We start from the raw sequence: 22,876 nt of genomic DNA, 5'->3' as shown, positions 1-22,876 counted from the left end.
AATTAACTTAACGTTTTTCTATACCAAAATGAGATCTTCTTATAATAATAGCTTGCTGTTGAAAAGGCTATGCAGCGCCACAAACTAATCTTTGCATAAGATAGTGTAAATCAACTCATTCACTGCTATTTAGGCAATAAACAGAACATGGAGGGAACTTGGGTTGCTTTTTTGTACAATGTAAACATTAGAGGTGGGAGGAGCAAAGATAGAATCAAGTGCAATGAACAAGTCAGTAGTTTTTATATCAAGGTGAAAATAAATTGTCTTTATTTACTTAATCAATATATTACCTGTATGTATTCATTTTAATCAAGGAAAACATTAATTATGATCAGAAATTAAGTATACTCATGCACAGGAACATAATAGTCGGAAAAGGTCACACAGTCTCTAAATCATACCAATCATAAAGCTGTGTCTGATTATTGACCAACTAGGGACATCCCATCTAATTAGGAGCAGCAGAGTAATGAGAGGTTAGAAATATGATGGCTGGAGAAATGTTCTACATTATGAATCCAGATCTGTTGTACTGTCTGCAGTCCATTATATGACTTATACTATAAGTTCTATATGCAAAGTTTTGTTCTTCTGTACCTCAAAGTTCAGATCCTCAAGTGTTTTTTTAGTTATAGAAGCCTGAACAAAGAGCCAAGTTGTAATAGTCATAATAATGACAGCACCATGTGTGTACAAAGGCTAATAGAACAGATGGAACAACAAATGAAGTTTAAGGTGTTTATTCATGGAAAGCATACCAAAAACAGCTGTTTTCAATGAGCAGTAGCTTATCTACCACAGTGAGGAAAAAAATATATATCAATTTACAGCTTACAGTTCATTATCATACAAAGATTTTAAAATATTATCTAGTTAGAAAATCAGATTTCATCCAAATGGTAGTAATCGTTTCAATCCTTAACACTCAAATATCCACAGATCAGAGAACCGGTGCAGACGAGGTCGACTAGCGATCCTTGTTGCCCCGGAGATCTGTCGTCACAGGGTCGTGCTGAATAGTTTGGTGCAACATCAGCGCGAGCAGACCAGCTCTGTTGGTCATAGCGGTCCTGACGTTACGCTCCTGTTCGAAGAGCTCGTCCAACTTGTACCACTGTGGGGGAGAAAAGGGGGACTTCAACAGAAAAGTCTTCTTATATCCGAATCAATTGAAAAAGTGCTGCTGGCGTTTGACTTACCACCCTGACTCGCTCCAAGTCCACCTCTGCTCTCCTCAGCTTCTCCCAGTTGTAATGCTTGTTGCACTTCCTTTTGGAGATCCTGCAGTAGTCTCCAGTCAGCTCAAACACATTCTTCACCAGCGGACATCCACACACCTCCTCTGTTGGGATCTAGTGACCAATAAAAACGAAAAAAAAACTAATTTAAAGTTTTTAATGAGTTGTGTAAATCGTACAAGTGGCTGAGAGGTTTCCACTGACCTTAGGATCTCTGGAATGTTCTGGACATAAAACCTGCAGCCTCTTACAATAGGTTTTGCTTTGAGGATTGTATACATCACAGAAGAGTCTGGTTGCTCTGTAGAAGAAGAAGACAAATACGTTAGAAAAGGAACTGAATTCAGGAAAGCTTTATACTTTGAGAGGATTTCTTCTTCTTACCCTTCTATCCTTGTAGGGTACATGGAACCAAAGGAGGTCTGACTCTCATACTGTCAAGAAAATCATTAAGGGGGAAGAAGAAATGTTACAAGTAGCCCAGATGCTTTTGTTTGCGTTTATATTTGATGCAATGAGGCATATAAAGTATATATTATAGAATATAGAATATAGTCACCTTTGCGTAACATCTCTCCATATGTCTCAGCGCCACTTTTGGATTGATGGGATGACTACAAGACACACAGAAGATCTGCAGGTCTGTGTCCTCGCTGTCACCGTCATTCACCTGCAAATAGAAACCAAAAACAAATAGAAACCAAAAACAAATATCACGACAAAGCAGTTACAAGAGAACGAGCCGTGTAGCTGCAGGAAGAAGAGCGCAGGGCGCGCAGGCTGCCGTCAGCTCACCTCCTCGTCCTGCAGAACCGCCTGCTGCTTGGCCTTGGCTATGATGCCCTCCAGTTCGTGAAAGCGTCGCTCCATCTCTGTGAGGCGCAGCCGGGCGTTCTGCTGCTCCCGGCGGATGCGCTCCAGCTGCTTCTTGCCGTGCTCCTCGGCGATGCAGGGACTCTGCTGCCACTGCTGGATACGCTGAGGGAGGATCTCGTAGATCCGACTGTGGGATGAAATGCACACTGATCAATGCGTTTAAATGCTGAAAAAAGAAAAGAAGTCAACATGATGAGGAGTTTCCCCGGGTTGTGATTTAGTTAGACGAGATGAAAAGCCTCAGAAACACTTTCCATGGGACACTACAGCAAGGAGAATGATAAGAAAGAATAAATAGTCATACTTAGTGACAAATCAACTCAAATTGCAAGTTTAAAATTGGGTTCAGGTTCCCAACAAAAACTAATGTGATAAACAGATCATTTTACCAGCATTTCACGCTTCCAACACTAGGTGGAGCAATAGTACTAGAATCGTTCCAATTTTTTATTTTTATTTGGGGGAAAATCTCCAATAAGCAGCAAATAAATTCAACTTAAATTCACTAGAGATGTTGGCTTTGTTTGTTCACAGCAGGCATTCGGATTACAGTATCTCGCCGTATACACTCATGTCTGAAAGGTGAAGGTAGGAGTTCTTACTTGGTAGCTAATTTCATGCCACAGTCCTCGGAGCAGTATTTGGAGTTGGGTCTTGCTACCTCCACACAGTTCGGTCCCAGACACTGACGCTGTCCGGTGTTATCCCGGAGGTCGCCCTTCTCGCTGTATCTGGTTCTGTCTTTGTGCTTCTGCTTCTGTTTGTGGCGTCGTGACTCCTTCTGGATGGTTGAAAAAAAAGAAGGGGTAGTAGACAGGAAGTTATAGATGTGTAATGTTACCATCTGCCATGTTAACACCTGGCAGCATTTTAAATAATAACGATTATTCATACGAGGCAACTTACTTTCTTGTCGAACTTCTTTTCTCTTCTCTTGACGTGCTTTACCTTCACCGCTTTTTTACGCACAACGGGACTGAAGGGCTGCTCGTCATCTTCATCACTGTTCCATGCCTGAGTGAGGAGTGCAAACAAACAAAAAAGGACTAAACATACAGTTCATGATCAAATGTTTTAGCTGCTGATTGAGTGCATCTGAGACGTGCGTGTTTATTTGAATCAAGATGGTGTCAAATGTTGTGCTACCATGCTGTTGTTAAGCCCGGCTGCCTTGTACTGCTGGTAGAGATCCGCCTCACTGTCGTAGTCCTCCGAGTATCGTCTCCGTCTGCGGTAGGAATTGTCCCTCCGTTCATGCAAAGCTTCCTCGTCCTTCACACGCAGCATTTTCTATACAAAAACAACAAGCAACAGGTTGCACATTTCCAAAGCAGCCACTCGGGAGTGCACGAATGCATCAGAGACCAGAGACCGCGATTCACTTCAAGGACTGAAACAAGGATCTTTTGATGACTTACAACATACTATGTGAGTGATGCAGTTATTCTAGTAAAAGGTACTTTCAAGATCTATCAATAACAAAAGCAAGATGAAAATGTAAAAACTCAACAGGGTAGAAATGTTAAATATACTCCGACACTTCGGTGGCATAATCTTATTTAAAAACAACAGAGAGATGAAGTGACATACCCTGGCTCGAACCTCACATTGCCTAAACCTGCACTTCTGTCGGATTTTGTTGGGGCCTCCAAACTTCTTCATGTCCTTGCAGAAGTCACACAGGGCACAGTCCTCGGTCCTTTTGCAGGGCTCACATTCCCCACACATTCGGACCGAACGCTTCACCTGAGGAAGATCAAACAATGCACAATAAGAGCCATCGCATCCTAAGAAATGTGCATTAGTTTTACATCCTACATTATATTGAACCTGACACTTGAACATGGCTATGCATCGCTGTGACACAAAGCAATATGTTCTATCATGGTCATATAAAAATGAGGTTATGTTTTTAGAACTAACTAATGCACAAAAGTATAAAATTGAGGATGACAGATAGTCAAATTGCTGGGCTGGGCAATATGGAAATAAAAGTGACATAACATTAATCAATGAAAACCAAGGCTGCCATGTAACTGGTCCCCTTTATGTGACTCACTGCAAGTAGCTTGTGCATCACTACTGCATACAGTACAAGGCTTGTGCTTTAAAATGACTAAATCAGGTGCATTTGAAGTAACCTCGATGACTGTTTTTATTTATGCAATACTGGTTTCCCTCATCAGTGAAAGTTGTTTCCAAAGTCAAACTGACTTGAATGATGAATGAATACGCATGTTGTATTTCCTCATGTCAGTAAGGAATGGCTCCATTTAAATTTAGAAGATCCAATTATCTAATTGTTCTACTCTTTCGACGGTCTTCAGACATCGCAGTCAAACCTAAATATTTAGGTCAACTTACTTTAGATCCACGCCGCCTTTCACTCTTATAGTCAGGGGTACTCGGGGTGCTGTACTGTCTATCAGAGCCTCTGTCATACTCGACCTCCTTCTCTCGGTTTTTCTTTGTTCGATACTTTATTTCCAGTGAGGAGTTTTTACCTGGTGACGGGGAGAGAGAGAAAAAAGAAACAACGTCTTGTTTATTTTGATTATTTGTGATGTATTCAACATTAAGCTCGGCCCTCTTAAATGCTGTGATAAATAATTCAATAATTCAAATAATTCATTTTTTTTTTTTAAATCACCTTTGCATCTCATGCAATACCATTCCCGGATTGCCTTCGCCATCTTTTCCGTGATGTTAATGCAGTGGCCATGGAACCACTCATTGCAGTTATCACAGCCACTGTCAGTGAGAGAAGCAAACGAAGAAAACACAATGTTGATCATTGTCGCATCCACACGCAGCGATGATTGAAACAACAGGATTGGTGTTGTGGACTTACATCATGAAACAGTTGATGTCTGGTTTCCGGCAGATGCAGTACAGGGGGGCGTTCTCCCCGTCCATGCTGCTGGTCTCAGGCCCTGGTACATGGTCAAAGTCAGACAACTCGCTGTCCTGAAACAACAAATAAACACAAGCACATCATAACTGGTGGGAAATATAGCTCTGACATGTATAATAATACACAGTGCGGACCCAGGCATGATGTCAAACATTTGAAAATGAGTTAAAGTAGTTTTTTTTTAACCTAGCTAACCATACCAATGTATTTCATGATGTCGTTACAGAACTATATTTAACATTAGCTAGCGAACTATGTCATCTTTGCATTGTAATGTCTATAAAGCTAATTTGATGTGATGAAATGCGTATACAGTTCAAAATACAAGGAGCTGGTCAGCTAACCAGCAACCACAGCAAAAAGGCAAACTCAGAGTAATATCAATATATATTTTGTTTACATTCAAACTACTGTATGTCGTGCACAGTAACCTAGTCAGTTAGCATCAGCTAGCTAGCTAACTTGTCAGTTAAAGATGGAGCTAATGCTTTTCCAGCTAACGTTACCTTTACTGTATCACTTCAACACAACTTTTAATTTATCTAACACCATAATATTATTATTCGACATTAACAGGAAGTCTATTTAAACGATATAACCTAAGTTTAGATCACAACATGCTCCTGTGGGACGTAGCTAGATAAACTTACGGCCGTGTAACCTATTGAGTTAGCTTCACGTTAGCTAACTTTTCCAAATCCGTCTTTTAATCTCATACGTACCATCGTGAGAGATCCGTAACGTTAACTCGTTGATCGTTCTGCAAAAATCTATAATGGTAGGGCAACAAATACAACAGTAAACCTATTAGCTTAGCTCGATAGCTAGCGTTCGTTTAAGGTTGACACGGATATGACATCGCTCACGATCGGCTGACTTCGGTACTACTCGTAAAGATATCGTTGTCGTTGGTGAAGAGTTCTTCTTCTCTGGTGGCAAATTAACATCCAATGACACACTACTGCCACCTGTCGGATATGTTACAAACAGACACACCATTCAAATCGGTGTTCCTATTATTGTCATATTATCTCTTGAAGATAAATATGTAGGATACATTTGAAATATTAATTATACATTATGAAATTTCATAATTAGGTATGACATTAGGTATGAAATTACCTATATCGTGATGGCCACGTGATTTTGGCCATAATGCCCACCTCCTATATCTAAATTAGCTATATTAATAAGACCATTATTGTTCTTGTTCCTGTTTTTACACACACAAACACAGAGAGGGAGAGAGAGAGGGGGGGGGGGGGGGGGAGAGAGAGAGAGAAAGACAGAGAGAGAGAGACAGAGAGGGGGGGAGAGAGACAGAGAGAGAGACAGACAGAGAGAGAGAGACAGAGAGAGAGAGAGAGAGAGAGAGAGAGACTATGAAAGAGCCTGAGAGTAATGCGGTTAAACCTCCACAGCTGACAGGTCACTGAAGGATGTATCTGTGATTAATGTTGTTGGATCGCCTGCTTCTAAAATATGCCATGAAAAGTGAGTATAACTTGTTTATTACAACATTCTAATCATACAGAGAGAAATAAACAATGCTTTTATGGATTCCTGTAATTGACAATAATGAAAAACATTAAATGTATTTAGAGGCACAGGGTTCAAGATTTCATTGCTGTGGCTATCGATTCCATGCATCCGATGAATTAGAGTATATTAAATGTTAATTATTTTTGATTTGACTCATTCATATTGACTTGATATACATCCTTTGTATCCCCCGATTACTAAAAAAACTAAAACGTATTTGTTGAAATATAACAAATAGCTTGAAATTTGGATGAAATACTTCAGATAGACAAACTAAAGGTGTTTTATTCTGGAATATCTACAGATAATAATAAAAAACCTCAAAATGCCACTTAAGGTAAGTCGTAAGACATTAATTATTAATGAATAGCAAAATCAAGATCTCACAGTCTCTTATAGCTGTCAGGATATCCCTGTGCTACCTTTCATCTATAATATAAATGTTTCCTAAATGGTGATGAATAATAGATTAACTTCTCTGCCATTTCCAAGATGTCCACTCACCACTAACGGCTGTGAAACTTGCAGCTACAGACCTGACTCTGTTGTATCTACAGACAATGATGAGGTTTAATTAAGTAAATAATAACGTAAGTAAGTGGACTAGTGAGTTTTGATGATAGTGTTTAGATTAAAAATAAAGTCATTTTTGTAATTTTTCTTTCAGATTAACAGGTGTAGGTGTATTAAATGCCCCAATGGATACCAAACGGGATTCTGCAGATATGAATGAAAAGATGGGTGATGGAAGTGATAGCAAACCAAAGTTCAATGACTCACTGACTGCTTCAAAGTTGCCAGTTATACCTGAAAACGCCAGCGCAGATCCCACAGGTAGGTTTACAGAGAACCAGTTTCATTGTCATGAACTAAGTATTGAATTGCAGTTTCTTACAACAGCTGAACTTCCTTTTCTTACAGGATCTTTGACTGAAGTCACTATGTTTTCAGAGCAGATCTCCACTGAGGACAATGAATTATCTCGAACTGACACCGCTGTGAATGTATTCCCAAAAGTAATAGGTACTTTAATCTGTCAACTCTAACAGCTATATGTTTCTCTAAAAGCACTTTTCATGAGGATTTATTGTTCATTTTGATGTCTGGTGCAGAAACCCGCGTGCATAAAAACCCAAAAGGTGGAGTGACCAGAGCTTCCATCTGTAGCTCTGTGGCGCAACACCAGCCGAGGCCTCTATGTGCCCTGCTGCCGTCCTCTATGGAGGCCTGCACGGTCTATGGTCTGAGTCAGTCAATCGCATCAATAAACAGGAGTCAAGAAAGCCTCAAAGTCACCACCGTCCACACCGAGCCAGATGGTGACGGTAAGGACACAAAACTGTTGTGTATCCCTTCTTCATCTCCTCTTTTTCCCCCTCAAAGCCTCACCTCGCTACCTTTCTCACCCCCCCCCCCCACCGTCCTAGACCTTTGTGCCGCAATCCTTTTGGCCTGCCTCTTCTGTCACCCGCTGGACTGTTTACTGGCCATGATGAGAGGGTGTAACGAGTGCGTGTGGTCTCTGTGCTCGTTCCTGTGCGGCTGCGAGCCCAGCACCCTGCGGCCTCTCTTGGACGCGACCCACCACTGTGACCTCTGCGACTGTCTGGGCATCCGCCGCCTCCTGTGCGACTGTTCCGCCTGTGACATCTGCCTTCAAGCCTCCGAGTGCCTGGACCTCTGCATGGAGATCTCTCAAATGCTTTACCACTAATGCTGGCTGCCGGCGAATAACCACACCCAGACGTCGAACCAATGGGAATCATTTATTTGTTAAAATCTCCCGAAAAGCCAACTTGTAAATAGGACAAGACACAAATGCTACCTGTTTATGGTTAACAGTCAATGTTAGCACTCATATATGTCAGGGTAAGACACGGTTAATATCGTGGAGAGCGATTAACTATGAGTGGAAAAAAAAGCCAGTCATGTATGTACTTAATCTGATGGGACTACGAACAACGCAATTAGTAGCACTGAGCTATGGAGTAGAGCTGCTTTCAGCTACGAAACAAAGTAGTCTACATAAGTTCTGAATGAACAGGAGAGGACACTTTAAAATCACCATCACCACCAAAAAGCAAAGATGTTTTTTGGCTGCTGAATAAAAAAATGTATGCATATCAATAACTTGGAGGTTGTGTTGAAGGAAAAAAAAAGAAAATCAGTGCGTCAGTGTTAACAAAAAGTAAAAACAACTACACTTCGGCAGGTACTTTCTCAAACACTCATTAATTTACTGTACATAAGGTCACGTTACGCATCTGACAAATAATAAAAATGCCTTTCTAAAACTTTGTGGCTATTTTATTGAATAATAGTTGCATTGCAGGTTTCACACAACAAACAGTTATACCTTATTACAGATGTGAGGCTAGTGGTTGGTTTGAAAGAAGGTCAAAGCCCTCTGAAGTCATACTACAATGAGCATTTAACACATTGTTAGATATATCAGCTTTGATCGTCAAAAACCCCCCCAAAAAGAAGCCACAGTCTTGGTAGAACATGCTAATCACTCAGTGACCGGCCGCCAAGAATAACAGAGACAATCACCGACGACACAGATATTAGCCAGGAGGAACTACTGCGTAAACTACTGTTCAGGTATCAAAAGGACTACTGTAATGAACTACAGTACTACTGTAAAATTGTTCTGCATCTCTCATACTGTCTTGCATTTCCATTGACTCTGGTGAACATATTCAAAAATAAAAACGCTGATTTGCAATTTGTAGCTACTCTGGAAGAAGTCCTGCTTTGGCCAACTAGCTTGCAGCAGCAAGTGAATGTTCCATTGCTTTTTAAAATGTATTACAAATACATGCAACCTGGGCATCAGCTGTCCACCGTGTGCGATAGTAATAAAAACAGACAAAAGCTCTCATAAAATATGCATAGACTGCCATAAAATAAGGTGCAATTAAATTGCTCAAAATAAAATATTCTTATATACAATATGCAGTAAATATCTCACAATGTGCCAATTCACCTTAAAAAGATCCCTTCTGTAGCTGCTGGTGAGACAACCCAACATGGATGTGACCGCTATTAACAAACCCTGATTCCAGTCAGTCGAAAAAATAAAAGACACTGTATGTTGGCATCTGTTCATCAGTGTTGTTGAGAAAAAAAGAAACCTCACAGCTTTCTTCCCTATAAATGAGCACATAATAAATTCAAGCAAACTTTATATCCCTCTTAAATCTCTGAAGAAAAAAAAAAAAATCTTTAAAACTATATAAGAATGGAAATATATCCTAATGCTAAGTCCATGCCCCTATCATATAATATTTCATTTTAACAAGATTGCATTTATAAACCCAGACATAATCATCTGACCAGCTCCAAACAGGAACAATAATAATTAGGCCTGTATGGCAAAAGAAGAAAGAAAGAAATCAAGAAGAACATGTTAGTTTTGATCTTAATGTTAGCTGTTTTTTGCTTTTCTCAGTTCAAATTCACAGTCCTATAAATAGACTGGCATTATTTAAGGACAGACTGCACTTTCTGACATTCTTGTCCCGACAGACAGTCTCTGACAGCCACTCGGGGCTCATCACAAGTCCTCGTCCATTTCAAGGCTGCTCCTGCGACTGCTGGTTTTAGAGGCACCTGGTGACAAGGGGGAAAAGAGCGGCTCAGCCATCCTCTCCGGAGACAGGGTGCACCCCTCGTCCATGAGAAAGTCTCCCAAGCCCACGTCGGGGTAAAGTGCCGAGGCCGAGGCGTCGTCTAGCTCGGCGAAGCTCAGGCTGCCCAGGTCCAGGGGGCTGCTGATGGTGAGAGTTGCGGGAGAGTCCGAGGAGGGCGGGGACAGGAAGGAGGCCGGCAGAGGCTGCCCGATGCCCGCCCCGCCCATACCGAGGAGGTTTTGGGAGGAGACGCCTTCTGCACCGGGAGGCAGAGACAGACCGCTATGTGGGAGCTGCTGCTGTTGGAGCTGAGATGGATCAGGACTCAGGCCGTGGAGCTGTGCCTGAATTTCCAGTTCCTGAAAACAGCAGCAGACAGACAGACATTCAGATGCCATGTTCTGGAACGACTGCAAAGGTTGTTTTGTTACAAGACCTAGCTCTTTGTGCGTTTAGCATGTGAAAAGTAATTTCCCTACAATAAACAACACCTTAAAGTGGCAATAGACACGTTTTTTGCTTTTACTTATTAGTATGGAGGCAGACTTAGTCGGATGCTAAATTAAGCTATAATAAAACCAATCATTAAACAACACATTTGCTTTATCATCTCTGTAGTCTGCAGAAACTAGGCCCGTGGTGTGTGTGTGTGTGTGTGTGTGTGTGTGTGTGCGTGTGGCCGAGACACAAGACATTTGGGGACTCACTCATCACTGTGCAGGGCCTCTATTGCTCCAAAACCCCACAACGTGCCTTCAAGGTATGTAGAAGAATTTAAAAAGGCAGAATGAGTAGAATTTCCCCCAAAACTATGTATCAACTGATACAAAAATAATCCTTCTCAAGCATCACTTAGGACCCACTAAAGAAATGTGTGTCTGTATCTACAGAAACCAGGCCCTCTACCTGTATTTTCCTATTATGTTGCGTTCGTTTCTGGGCGTCACCTTCTATAAAAACGTAGCGACCAGGTGCCAGATCGTAAGCACGCATCGGGAAAAATGCAAATATAGCAAGCACCCTTCCTCTAACCTCTGGTGTCGTTGAGCGAGGAGGAGAGGGGCCAAACTTTAAATATTGTGTTTACAAACCGTAACCGACCAATCCTACCCATTCTGCCTTTAACTTCCAGAACTAGTCGAGCGATACGTAGCTGTTGCATTTCCTGTCTCGTATCTGCCACCGGACCACCGAACAACTGACCTGGATGCGTAACATTAGACCGTGGTTTGTAAGCTCCAACTTTTTCTGACGCATATCGATATCCTTGGATCTCTGCTGCTCCTTCTGCAACTTCCTGATGTAGTCGACCGATGCTTTCAGGATGGTGCCTTTATTCCAGCGCATCTCGCTGACATCATTGTGATATCAGTAAACGTGTATTTTACAGACAGCGAAGAAAGGAAACAACAATAGAAAGATTTTTTACTACACAACAGTTGCAGGGATTAATCATTTTCGCAGGAAAGGAAAATTAATATCCTGAAAAATGTGACTGCGCTTACGGGTCATTCGTCTTGGGTATCAGAGTACCAAGCTCCTTTATACGGTCGTTGATGTTGAATCTCCGCCTCCTCTCAACTGCAAAGAGCGACAACGACAAAGCAACACACGTTAGTTTACCTTCAACAATCAGTTATCACTAATAATAATACATTTTATTTGTATAGCGCTTTAAAAAGGCACTTTACACAGTAAAAGCAGAAACAATAAAAGCAATTACAATATAAACAAAAGAGATGACATACTAGTAAGAAACAAAAAAATAACAACCAAGCAAGCTTTGTTAGAAATACATGGAAATGAGCAGACAATAAAGATCAAATGGGTTGTCCTAGAGTTGAAACAGGCAAAAGATCAAATCACAGCGGGATACTGTGATTTTGAATCTACACGGCACATTTCCTCCAGCTGTCTCTCTGACATGAACTGCATTCACATTCAACAAATTGCTCAAAACGGCTGAAATGAAGCTCGACTCACTGAGGTTATGGTTGTCTTTCTTCTGCCTTTCTTTCATTATTGCTTTGGTGTCTACATCTGGAAGACAAATACATAGTGTTCCATACAATTCAATATTACAAACACAATGTTCTCCTAACGCTAAAGAGCAGTCAAAGACGCCTGCTGGTAAAAGTTAGATACCGTACCGGTAATTTCCCTTTTAATTTTTGGAAGATCAGCAGGGCAGGAGTTGCTGACAGCGAAAGTAGGTGCTGCCATTCCAGGGCTATGGTATACATCCAACAGATTTCCTGGGAGCTACAGGAAATAGAGAATGTTAAAACAGATGTAGAGACGGTCACTGATTACCATACCTAGAAGCAAATTTGTCAGAAGTCTTCCCCCTCCCAGCTTAAAACGTTTTCAAAGACATAATATCAAAATAGAATCAAAGCTGGTTTCAGTGCCGTCAGAAGAACGCTACTAAATCCTGCACAGAGCACCACCACGAAAAAAGAGGCAGGTATTACAATTCACTTTTAAAACTAAACTTTACAGAATCAAACCATTTAATATTACATATTAAAGCTGGACAACAATACCAGGGGCTATTTCAACAATCACATAAAGCATTTACCTTACAGTGCTTCTTTTTCTTGTCTTCCAAAAGCATAACCATAATCCTCATTTTTTTTTGTTTTGCAGCAGAATTTTGGTAAAAGCTCTTCCTATCCTGACAAATGATCGGTTAACCTGGCAGCTACAATGTACTTTGTTATGAGTACAATCCACTCGCTTCTCCCGGTCTTGTATCCTCTGATAACTTCACCCCGCCCAGGCAGCATGTTTGTGACGAATAGTAACTGAGTGCGAAAAGTATATATTTACTCCTACGACTTCAGAATTCCACACATAAAAGAGACCGTCCATTCAAGGAAAAAACACTTTTGGTATACAAAAAGCTAATTGGATTGACCTGAAACCCAGTGTTATCCAGTGTGCATCAAAAGAAGAGCCTGTAAACTCTAGAGAAAACCTTAAAAAGGAAGTATTCACAGTAAAATAAAACACAATGTTCTACATACCGTGCAAGGCAACTGAAGCCCTGAGTCAATCAACGAAATGATGTCGTCATTGAAACTGGATTCAAGACTAATGATGTCGTCTATCACATCGTCAATCTAGATAAAGCAGATGAGAGAAAACACCATTGTTACTTAATCAGTAAAGTCCTTTGGGTTAAAATGTGTCAAGAGTAATCAACATGTATATACATAGTGTGCTTTGTAAATCTAAAACAGTCTCGGATAAGTATACTCTGCAAAGGCTGACACTAAACATTTAAAAGCAACTAAAGAGGCCTGATTTCTCAGAGAGGGGTGTGTGCTGGCATGGTTAAACTGTAGGTGCAGTATTTCACATGTTATTGTGACAACAGGCCAACACGGGTACGACGGCAAAAGGCATGCATCAGCGACAGAGCAAACAAAAAGTAATTAAGCTAGAAGTGAGCAAAAGGTTAGACATTTAACTTCTCCAAAATTGCGCTGCAAGTTTGCAGAAAGACAACGGTTGACAAGGTTTTGCAATCTGCTGCACCAGCAAAGTGAAACCACACACAAGAAGTTACACCACTGGTCTCAAAAGCGGGAATTTCCCATACTTCCTCCTTGTTGGATCCGATGTTGAGCAGAGCCATGGGACTGTTAGGGGCACTGCTGGCAGTGGGAGCAACTTCGGGGGCGGAACTGGACTGCGGCACGGGCGACACACCGATGGTCTGAGTAACCGCGTTGTTGCCCAGAGTGGTGGAGAGGTACTGCTTCACCTGCTGCCTCTGTGCCTGCTGGATGTGGTACTTGGTGGGGTTCTCCAAGTGGGTCTGCACCTGATCATTTAAAGAGGTGTTAATGTTCTGAGATAATCCCGAACTGCACTAAATCAAGAACGAACGAGTGACGGGGGGGGCGAACAAAAACAGGACGCTCTTACTTTTAGCACCTCCACAGGCACCTGTGCCGGAGGGGCGCGGGCAGCATTCGGGGGCAGCGTGACGGAGATGGCTGGAGTGGAGTCAGAGGCCCGGAGCAGAGAGGCGGAGGCCTGCTGCTGGGCCTCACGCCGCTCCTGCTCCTGGGCTTGTTCTCGCATCAGCTGCTGCCGCTGCAACACGCGTGACGACATGGCTGAAGAGAGCGATCAAGATCTAGGGATGGAGCTGGAAAACAAACAGAACAAATGAGCGTTATCCATCGGTAATGCCAGTAGTATTTCAAAGTGTGCAACGGTATTGTGTTATTAAACAGCACTATAGTACTCTGGTGATGTTACTTCCATCATTAGGACCTACAACATAATTACCAATGGAAATATGGTTATAAGTTGTACAGTAGCAGTTAGAGGCTATAATGTGGGCAATATTTACCCAGACCGTTAGTAATCTATTCTTCAGCAACCTTCGCAATCTAGGAATCTTGCTTAACACTCTACACCCACCGCTGATGCCTCACCAGGAGCCGATTGTGAAAGAACCCTATTGTCTTTGTCAATAAAATTGATCACATCTGGGCCAACATCAGCCTTCTATGTATTAATTGAATTGCCCTCAGCTAGCACCACTACATGATCTAATGTACACTGTGCTGCACATAAGGTCAACCTCTTTCTTTACCTTCATCTGAGATGGTGTGGGCTCATGAAGACCTCTTCGGGCTCTAACCAAAAAGCTGGATAGGTTAACTTTCTTTACACGCAAACCAGCCTTTACACCTCACGGATTTCCGATTTGGCACACGGTGACTTTACGTTATACCCCCCCCCCCCCCCCTCAGAGTACAACATAATTAGGTTCACTTCACTACGTTTTCAAACCCAAAATCCAGGCACTTAATTCAGAACACGTCGTAACAAGTTGTGTAAAGCTAACGTTGCACAACTGCAGAGTGCATAGCGTGAACTAGCTGTCAGTGTCGCTTTCTCCTGTGTGTCAGTTAAGGTTAGTTATGTGAAAATAGTTTTCATAATCTCCTGTTTTTGGTGAGCTCTAACCTCGCGTCATGACAGCAGTTCACTTTGACAGCTCAGTGTCGCTAAGGGGCCCACACAAACTACAGCTAACGTTAGCTAGTATTTACATCGCCGAAGCTTTACATTGGCTTCAGTTACTTAACGTTACCAGTGGCCAACTGGAAGGAGGTTAACGATAGCGTGCCTGTTGACAGCAGTTGTGTATCAGTAGCAACTTTAGACAAGATAAGCAAAGTCAAAGCAAACATAGGAAGTTGCAGTTTATAGCTAAGCTAGCTAATGTTACCGTGCACCCGTTAGTTGCCCCCCAAAAGCTAACCTAATGCTAACTAGCATTTTAGAGGTAAATATAAATAACTTACTGTGGCAATAGATATATTTTTTTTAGGTAATCACAGCCATAAGTCTCCGAGGTCATCCGGTTTCTTTGCCATAGTTAGACGTCGTTTTTGTTACAAGCTCTTCAACAGACGTTAGCCCCGACTCTGACAGTGTTGTTTATCTCGGGATGACGTCATCCTTCGCGGGTTAACCGGAAGTTGTTGACTGCTGTGAGGTTGCACATTTTCAAAACGGCCTACTTAGTGCAGGTATATACACACATACACATACACACTCACAACTGAAGGTAGGTTCATAGTTTAAATAAACTGTAGTGTTTGGATGCAAACCAGTGTAGTCTGGGATGTAATTTCAATCTGTATTTGAAGTTATCAAATTATGATGCAAGTATCATGCCATGCAGGAGCAAACTATTTGATCACATTTTCAAGTGATTTTATGGAACAGTGGCTGAACAGGGATATCATTAACCTTGTGAAAAACAACCATGAAAGCATTTTTTTATTATTGTTAAATGAAAAAAAGATCATGGTTCCTCGACACCTTATCACCATTAATCGGAATACTGCTAACTTACATCAAAATAAGACAAGACACAAATACTATGTATTCATTTATTCTTCTTTTTTTAAAATCAGCCATCTGAAAATGAGAAGTCCATTGCAGCCGTCAGGGTGTCTGAGAGTTTGGTGGCAATTTTGTCTGCAGAAAAAAAAAAAAAAAAAGAAGAAAGTATAAGTTTAATTTTGCATGATTAAACATCAGTGTAAAAAGGTATTCAGGAAACACATTACTCCTTACAGAAGCTTGCTTGTATGTGTGCGGGATTACATGCTCACCATCTGCTACATGAAGTGGAAAACAAACACTACAGACCAATAGAAGCTTTTACACAGGAATAGAGGTCTCTTTCACAGGGCACATCTAAGGCCCGCTGAACCACATTGATGCTGAGGTATAATATTCCCACCATCAACTGATGAAGCTGAAATCTTGGGTGGTCTTGAATGTCATTTTTTTTCCGATGGCTTGTTTACAACAAATCTAACATGAGGTTGTAGAGTCATTTTGTTTGTTTACTTCTTCACACTTCAAAAAGTGTTTTCGGACAAAATGATATATAGTATTAGACTGAGACCAATATTTATACAAACCAGCTCTCTTCTGCCGCTTTTTCCTCTTCTTGCTGGCAGCCAGGAGTGCCTGACCCTGCTGTAGAGGTTCTACATCAAAGATATCCTTCAAATCTGGAGCCCTGGGTGCAGCATCATTTGCAGGCAGGTCGGTTTTTGACCTCTGAGCTTTTATCTCCACGGTCATTGGTCCAAACTATTTTGAGCAGGAAGGAAAGTTAAGTTAAAAAAAGACACATTTTACAAATTTGCTAATTGGATAAAACATACTATTAAACACGTAAGCTGTGAGGACTGCGTTGTTTCACACCTCTGTGTCGTGGCCATCCTCCATAGATTGAGTTTCGTCTTGAACTTCTGGCTCTTCTAAGGACCCCCCCACCATTTCCAGGTCAGACGGTGGTTCACCCTGACCACCTTCTGTCATTCCAGTGGTTTCCATGCAAAATCCCATTTGGACATCAGGACAAGATGACACTGAAAGACAGCGAAAAGCATATCTAACTTTGGAACAACTACTGCTTCTTTGGGGTGCGTTACAATGGAAGGCATAACATGATGTCACTTAAACTTAGTGGTGTGTAGACTTCTGGTTTTGAGATACCTGCCCTTGGAACTACTTTCCCTTACAAAGTAGCCCAATGAAAACTGTTGACAGTGAGGTCTGTGGTTTATCCTGAAAAAACTGGGACAACATTTCTGGATTCCACTAGAAGTAACTTTTACCTGCAAGAACCTCCTGATTTCCCTTTTCCAGCTCATCCCAGTCAAAAGCTTTGCCCATCTCGGTGACGATCTCAGCGCTGACGTGTGTGGGAAGGGTGTGTGTCTCTGGAGGGTGTGTGAAGTAGCTGATCCTTCCCCTAAATAACACAACATTCTGAAATTAGCACAGTGTAATGACCTGCTTGATTGTCATTTATCAAAACAACCAATATCTAAATTTTAAACTCACCCTGTCCAGTCCATTAGCACACTCTTTGCTGCTTTGTCGGTGTCGGGCAGTCCTCCCTTTTTCAGTTTGCCTTGACGTCGAGCAAGCATTGCCAAGAACTCCAGAGCCGTGTGAAAGTCTGAAACCCCGTAGTGCTCCATGATCTGAACATTCAGCAAAAGTACTGTCACGCCAGTGTGTGAAAGAAACAATCAGGCAACACCGGAAAAATAGGTTGCGACGACAGGACAGACCTGCGCCTTGTTGCAGCGGCGAAGGATGGCTTCGACGGGTGGAAGAGGATCTACAAGCTGTTCGATTTTCACACAGTTGCGAAGAATCATTGCCGCATCAGTCGTGGAAGTCGCCATGACAATGCCGGGGCAATCCAGAAGCTTGATGTGTTTGTCCAAGTGCACCTCTTGAAGGCACCTGAAATCCAGAAATCCACCCAAACCCCATGAGCAAGACTAGAAGTGGACAAGCAGGATTTCAGGATCATCAGCTTACTTGTACTTACTTGGTGACACCAGGAGTGGCTCCGACGCTACACGCTCGCGCCCGTTTCAAACTGTTGATCAAACTGCTCTTTCCCACGTTAGGAAATCCTACGAAACAGGAGGGGGGGGGGGGGGGGGTTTCACTGTGGACAACCTTCGCCATATACAAAGAAAGGACCTGGTGCATAGCTGGACGTGGAGGCTTACCTACGACACCGACGGTGATGGCCGTCTTTATGTCTAGGTTGCGGCAGTAGTTGCCGAGTAGCTTCATCAAGCAGTCTGCACCAACACAAGCGCTGGTACTGAGCAGCTCCGTGGTGGCTTGTGTCACTGATACGTTACTGCGTTTCTGTCCACGGCACGAGGCAGAGGAAAGAATGCAAAATGATGTTATTCTGTACTTTTACTTTTTTTATCTCAATTTGCATTTTTGGATCATTTGCATACCAAGTTCTTGTTCTGTTGCTGAGTAGATGCTTTGAAAGCTACTGTGGGAAACTCATTACGGAGATATTTAATCCACTTTTCCACGATTTCCTTTGACACCAAATCTATAATCAAAGTATTCAAGTAAATTCACAGAATAAATAAAAACTACCGTGTCATCCAATGAAAATTATGGAAATACAGACAATCCATGAAAGATATACTTTCTAAATGAATTTAGTTAACTTACCAATTTTATTAAGCACTAAAACGATCTTCTTGTTTGTTCCACTTTGAATGACCGCCTGCTCCACCTGAGGACATCTGCAGCCCAGAGGGTCACGTGCATCCAAAACCTCCAAAATCACATCCGAGGCGTCCACTACCTTTAAAAAAAACGGCGTTATCTATTTAATTTTTAAACAGTGTTTGCGTTCAAAATCCATTTCCCCCTGCTTTATTATGCTTCTATCACAGTGTGATTTAAAAGGCAGGACATACCAGCCTACCTGTGCGTATGTATACGGGCAGGATGTCTTTGACTGGAGATTTTTGAATCTCCACATGAGAGCAGATGCATCCATTGAAAGATAATTGCCTGATTTGTGGTAGTGTGTAGTTTAAGGTGTTTTCCATCATTCACTGACTTCTTTGAAAAAGGTTAAGAGGAAAAGTGCTGAGTGCTATTTGTATGTATACGAGCATGTGGCATGTACGGAGCAGCTATGTACCTTTTTAAATTCTCTGTAATACGCCTTTCTCGAATTCTCATTTTCGAAATTAACATTCTTCTCCAAACTCTGCATCTCAATCTCCTGTGAACACAAAGAAGAAAACGCAAATCACTACAGTGGGATTCTGCACAGTGTGCAGTTATTTTAACTGCAGTCTAGCTGACATTCACCTTCTGCTCGAACTGTCTTTGTCGCTGTAGGATGTCATTCTGGAAGCTTTGCAAATTCCTCCTCTTCATCAGATCTTGTTCTCGAGAGATTTTCTGCCTGTCCTGGAGTTCCTGAAGCTAATTAGGGAATATATAAATCGAGAGATTGGTTTACCTCAAGATTATATCAGCAGTGTAACCTCAAATGGGAGACTTTCAAATGTTCACCCTTTGCTTCCGGATGTCTTCTGGTTTTCTCTGTGCTTTGACATGCTGCACAGATGACTGCTCTGAACTCTTTGTCTGCCCTGAAGCATCATCCTTTCGTCCATCTTTAGTCTGCAGGCAGAAAAAAAAACATACAAAATAGCCTATATTGTAAAGTAATTCATATTCTTTTTGCAACAGACCAGTACCACCACACATATAGAGTTTCTCTGCTTGTCTCTTAGTGTGTGTATGTGTGTGTTTTAGCATGCTATACACAACCATCCAAAAGTCAGGAATTACCCGTTATAAAGTCTATTTTAACAGAGATAAAAACTGTATTCAGACACCAAATGTATTATTTACATTTGAAATAGTTCTGGACTCAAAAGAAGAAGAATTTAATTATTCAAACTTTCATTTAGTTTGTTCCGGGGTAAATACTGTTCTGACAGTATTAACCTTCCACTACACAAACCTTCTCTTTCTATTGTGAAGTTTTAGGAAGAGCTTTACTTAAACAACACACTTGTTAATTCCAGTTTGTTGGAGGTAATATTGTGCACTTGACACTGGAACCTGTTCCTATTTTAATCTGCACAGATTGTGATGCTAAACTCCCAATTTATTGATTTTCTTCTATTCTTATTTTTGTTTTGGCAAACCGAGGACTTTCTAAAACCTAAACGCATTAAACACATTTTAAAAATATATAGAGTAGTCCTCTCAGCCATCTGACTGTACCAAATCAAGCGTCTGTGTCAGGTTATTCCAAACCTTTGAACGGTTGAGTATCTCATCTACTAACACTGCACAGTTTGGTTTGTTTATGGAGACATGCACAGTGACACTGAGGCGTCTGAATGCTACATATATACTTCAGTTCAGCAGGTTTGGACTCGTGTCGTCAGCTCCAGCACTAAAAGTTAGCCACAGACAACATTAGCCGGAGTCGCACTTACCTTAATGTTTCCGAGGAAGCCGAGACGTTTGGCTCGTTTTTGTTCTGTAAGAAACGACAGAGTCCATTCAAAACCATGCACAGTTATTTAGCGAGTCAACACATTTAGTCAATCATGTAAAAAGAAATACGTACTAGCTTTGGACATGGCTTCTGTGAGTTCACGTGTGTGGCAAGAGGGTGAGCAGGCGCACAGAGTGACGTTACCCACAACATCCGGCTAATCGTCAAAATAAAAGCGCGACCTGGGCAGGAGTCGCAGGAAACATCATCTGCATATAAAGCTCTTTTGGGATCCCAAACCAAGTAAGACAAAATCTGGTCGAGGTATTTTATTGTTGTCGTTTTTATTTAATTCGCTTCAGCACAAAACAACATTGTATATACTGTTGGCACTGCAGTATTCATCTTGAAAGCATCGGAATACTTTGTCTGGGGACCATGAATAAACCAAATTTAAGTTAATAAGTTTGACATGCTGCTCTCGTGTGTAGAGCTGGAGGTTTGACACAGTTAACGGTCAATAATCAGGCACAATTATTAATGGAGGTCCAGAATGTATGACAATGATTGGACACTAACAGTATGACAGGATTACGTTTTTTTGGTGATACTCGATAACGTCCTTTGTTGTTCATTGACCAGCATTCAAGGAGTGAGTGTGGGAAACTGAGACAAACTTTCTACCCACACTGACCACAAGACACAAGTCACAAGACTGAAACATCTGGACAGAAAACTACTGTTGTAAAATGTTATATCTTAATTTATCAAGAAAAGAATATTTTGGTACTTCAGGTGTCGGAACACATATATAACTTAGACAAAAATATCTATTTTCACTGATTATTTAGTTTAGTAAAATGGTAGTCATACAAGACATTGTAACCAAGATGCAATTAATTATCAGTCTCCCACATGTGAGATGTGAGATGTGATGATGAGCGTGTGCTCAGTCAAAGTCATTGATTCCAGCATCAGGCAGCAGATCTGCTCTCTAAATAAAGTGGATAAAAGCATAAAATATAAAGTTCAATTGGAGTAAATATGAATTATAATGTTATTATATTAATGACAGCTGCAGTTTGATTGATAATTTCAGTTTAATAGTTTCAGTTTAAAGTTCGATATATATATATGTGTGTGAGGAATCTGGCAACAGAGGCAGAAAACAGCTGCTGCTGTTATGCAACACAACAGAAGGGAAACCAGTAGGATGACACCCACTGCATGCCCAGTGTATGTGAATAGCCACGTGATATTCGTTTTCAGGAATTTAAGTCTGGATGGAGATCATCTCGAAAACAATGCTTAAACACCTTGTGGACGGAGTACTCAGCGGACCAGGGACGCAACAGAGCTTCGGGGGGTTGCCAACCCCTGTTCTAAATGATGACGTCAGATCGATGCCAGCTGATCTACCACCCACACACACACCTGTGTTTATTACCACGGAGAACTGCTCTGGTTCTGACCGAATAAACCACGTTACCGCGGGAACTCCCGTGTTAACGTCTCCACCCGTGTCTCCGGTAACCGGAACACCACAGTCACTTTTCACAAGAACCACTTTTAGACTTTTTTAGAGGAGAAATGTGACTGAAACTCTGCGAGTTGAACAAAGTGACCGCGTATCCGAGAGGTTTGAAGTTAAATAAACCAGTCCTCGTGGCCGAACACGAGCTCGGTCTGAAGGGGAAACTGTCCTCTGGCTGCCGCAATAACAGTTGTGTTTAAAAACGGTTCTCTTGTGTGAGTTTTATCCCCAAAACGGTGGAAGAGAAAACACAAAGTGTCCCCATGTGTTCAGCGGCTGTGACAGTTGACTCTACACGGTTCGCATAAGACCCGCCTCCTGCCATCAGCCAATCCTGTGCGAGCAACATTAGCATAAGGAGCATATATATACAGCGACTGCACGACAGAGAGTCAGGAATTGAGGACCCTCAACCGACTTCAACGGATCTTGCAGCCTATTCATGCATTTGTGCATGTATTCGTGGAATTGGAAGGATGAGAAAATTGACCAAAAAGGGCCGGTGAGAACAGCGCTGATCTGGCCCACTACAAGATCACTTGTTGTCGAGACCAAGAGCGTGTCCGAAGAAGGACTCAATTGGAGCAGTGTCTGGGAATCAGGCAGACGGCAACAGCTGGGATCGCCATGGCGGTCTGCGCTTCCTTTTTGTCCTTTTAAGGTGCTCTCAGCGGTTGGTGTCTCTCAAGTCGCCGGCGACCTGGCAAGACCAGAAACGCCACAACTGTTCTTTTAAGAGCTACCCACATACTCTTGAAGAGCAAAGTTCCT

General features: G+C 41.8%; 3 protein-coding genes across 4 annotated transcripts; all 3 read right to left on the bottom strand.

Annotated features, from left to right (window-relative positions):
• Window positions 1–733: 733 nt before the first annotated feature.
• Window positions 734–5,889, bottom strand: cxxc1b (CXXC finger protein 1b). Its single transcript, XM_079156757.1, has 14 exons — window positions 5,754–5,889; window positions 4,969–5,084; window positions 4,768–4,868; window positions 4,482–4,621; window positions 3,708–3,863; window positions 3,264–3,407; window positions 3,024–3,131; window positions 2,720–2,898; window positions 2,037–2,244; window positions 1,801–1,911; window positions 1,626–1,675; window positions 1,446–1,542; window positions 1,203–1,355; window positions 734–1,117 (listed from the first exon to the last, which is right to left on the bottom strand). Exons 1-14 carry the CDS (start codon window positions 5,754–5,756, stop codon window positions 971–973), a joined length of 1,713 nt encoding a protein of 570 aa, XP_079012883.1. The 5' UTR covers window positions 5,757–5,889; the 3' UTR covers window positions 734–970.
• A 2,437-nt stretch (window positions 5,890–8,326) lies between these two features.
• On the bottom strand, window positions 8,327–15,677 carry tfe3b (transcription factor binding to IGHM enhancer 3b). Of its 2 annotated transcripts, none has more exons than XM_079186563.1 (9): window positions 15,542–15,677; window positions 14,145–14,370; window positions 13,816–14,040; window positions 13,238–13,333; window positions 12,359–12,470; window positions 12,192–12,248; window positions 11,714–11,789; window positions 11,412–11,577; window positions 8,327–10,567 (listed from the first exon to the last, which is right to left on the bottom strand). In XM_079186563.1, the coding sequence occupies exons 2-9, from the start codon at window positions 14,334–14,336 to the stop codon at window positions 10,133–10,135; spliced, it is 1,359 nt and encodes a 452-aa protein (XP_079042689.1). In that variant the 5' UTR covers window positions 14,337–14,370; window positions 15,542–15,677; the 3' UTR covers window positions 8,327–10,132. The 2 variants fall into 2 exon arrangements, with proteins under 2 accessions (XP_079042689.1, XP_079042690.1); XM_079186564.1 differs by having other exon boundaries at window positions 11,412–11,559.
• A 444-nt stretch (window positions 15,678–16,121) lies between these two features.
• Window positions 16,122–20,752, bottom strand: gnl3l (G protein nucleolar 3 like). Its single transcript, XM_079186562.1, has 15 exons — window positions 20,704–20,752; window positions 20,570–20,613; window positions 19,629–19,739; window positions 19,422–19,538; window positions 19,249–19,332; window positions 18,768–18,903; window positions 18,539–18,642; window positions 18,296–18,440; window positions 18,109–18,196; window positions 17,843–18,020; window positions 17,610–17,752; window positions 17,381–17,517; window positions 16,965–17,131; window positions 16,676–16,850; window positions 16,122–16,223 (listed from the first exon to the last, which is right to left on the bottom strand). The coding sequence occupies exons 1-15, from the start codon at window positions 20,714–20,716 to the stop codon at window positions 16,156–16,158; spliced, it is 1,710 nt and encodes a 569-aa protein (XP_079042688.1). The 5' UTR covers window positions 20,717–20,752; the 3' UTR covers window positions 16,122–16,155.
• Window positions 20,753–22,876: the final 2,124 nt, after the last annotated feature.

Source organism: Pholis gunnellus (assembly GCF_910591455.1).
Source record: "Pholis gunnellus genome assembly, chromosome: 3".
NCBI classification, from domain to species: domain Eukaryota; kingdom Metazoa; phylum Chordata; class Actinopteri; order Perciformes; family Pholidae; genus Pholis; species Pholis gunnellus.
Note: the sequence above shows the minus strand (reverse complement) of the source record. Positions and strands in the feature narration are given on the sequence as shown.

What these genes read in the sequence shown, in the direction of transcription:
- cxxc1b (XM_079156757.1), bottom strand. An exon ending in GACATCAACTGTTTCATGAT is followed by an intron (nt 4,869 to 4,968) that starts GTAAGTCCACAA and finishes TCTCACTGACAG; the next exon opens with TGGCTGTGATAACTGCAATG. An exon ending in TACCCTACAAGGATAGAAGG is followed by an intron (nt 1,543 to 1,625) that starts GTAAGAAGAAGA and finishes CTTCTTCTACAG; the next exon opens with AGCAACCAGACTCTTCTGTG.
- tfe3b (XM_079186563.1), bottom strand. Translation starts at nt 14,336, where the DNA reads ATGTCGTCACGCGTGTTGCAGCGGCAGCAGCTGATGCGAGAACAAGCC. An exon ending in TGCCTGTGGAGGTGCTAAAA is followed by an intron (nt 14,041 to 14,144) that starts GTAAGAGCGTCC and finishes TTAAATGATCAG; the next exon opens with GTGCAGACCCACTTGGAGAA. An exon ending in GTCTAATGTTACGCATCCAG is followed by an intron (nt 10,568 to 11,411) that starts GTCAGTTGTTCG and finishes TGCTGTTTTCAG; the next exon opens with GAACTGGAAATTCAGGCACA.
- gnl3l (XM_079186562.1), bottom strand. An exon ending in GCTTCCTCGGAAACATTAAG is followed by an intron (nt 19,740 to 20,569) that starts GTAAGTGCGACT and finishes TTCTGCCTGCAG; the next exon opens with ACTAAAGATGGACGAAAGGA. An exon ending in AAAGCGGCAGAAGAGAGCTG is followed by an intron (nt 16,224 to 16,675) that starts GTTTGTATAAAT and finishes TTTTTTCTGCAG; the next exon opens with ACAAAATTGCCACCAAACTC.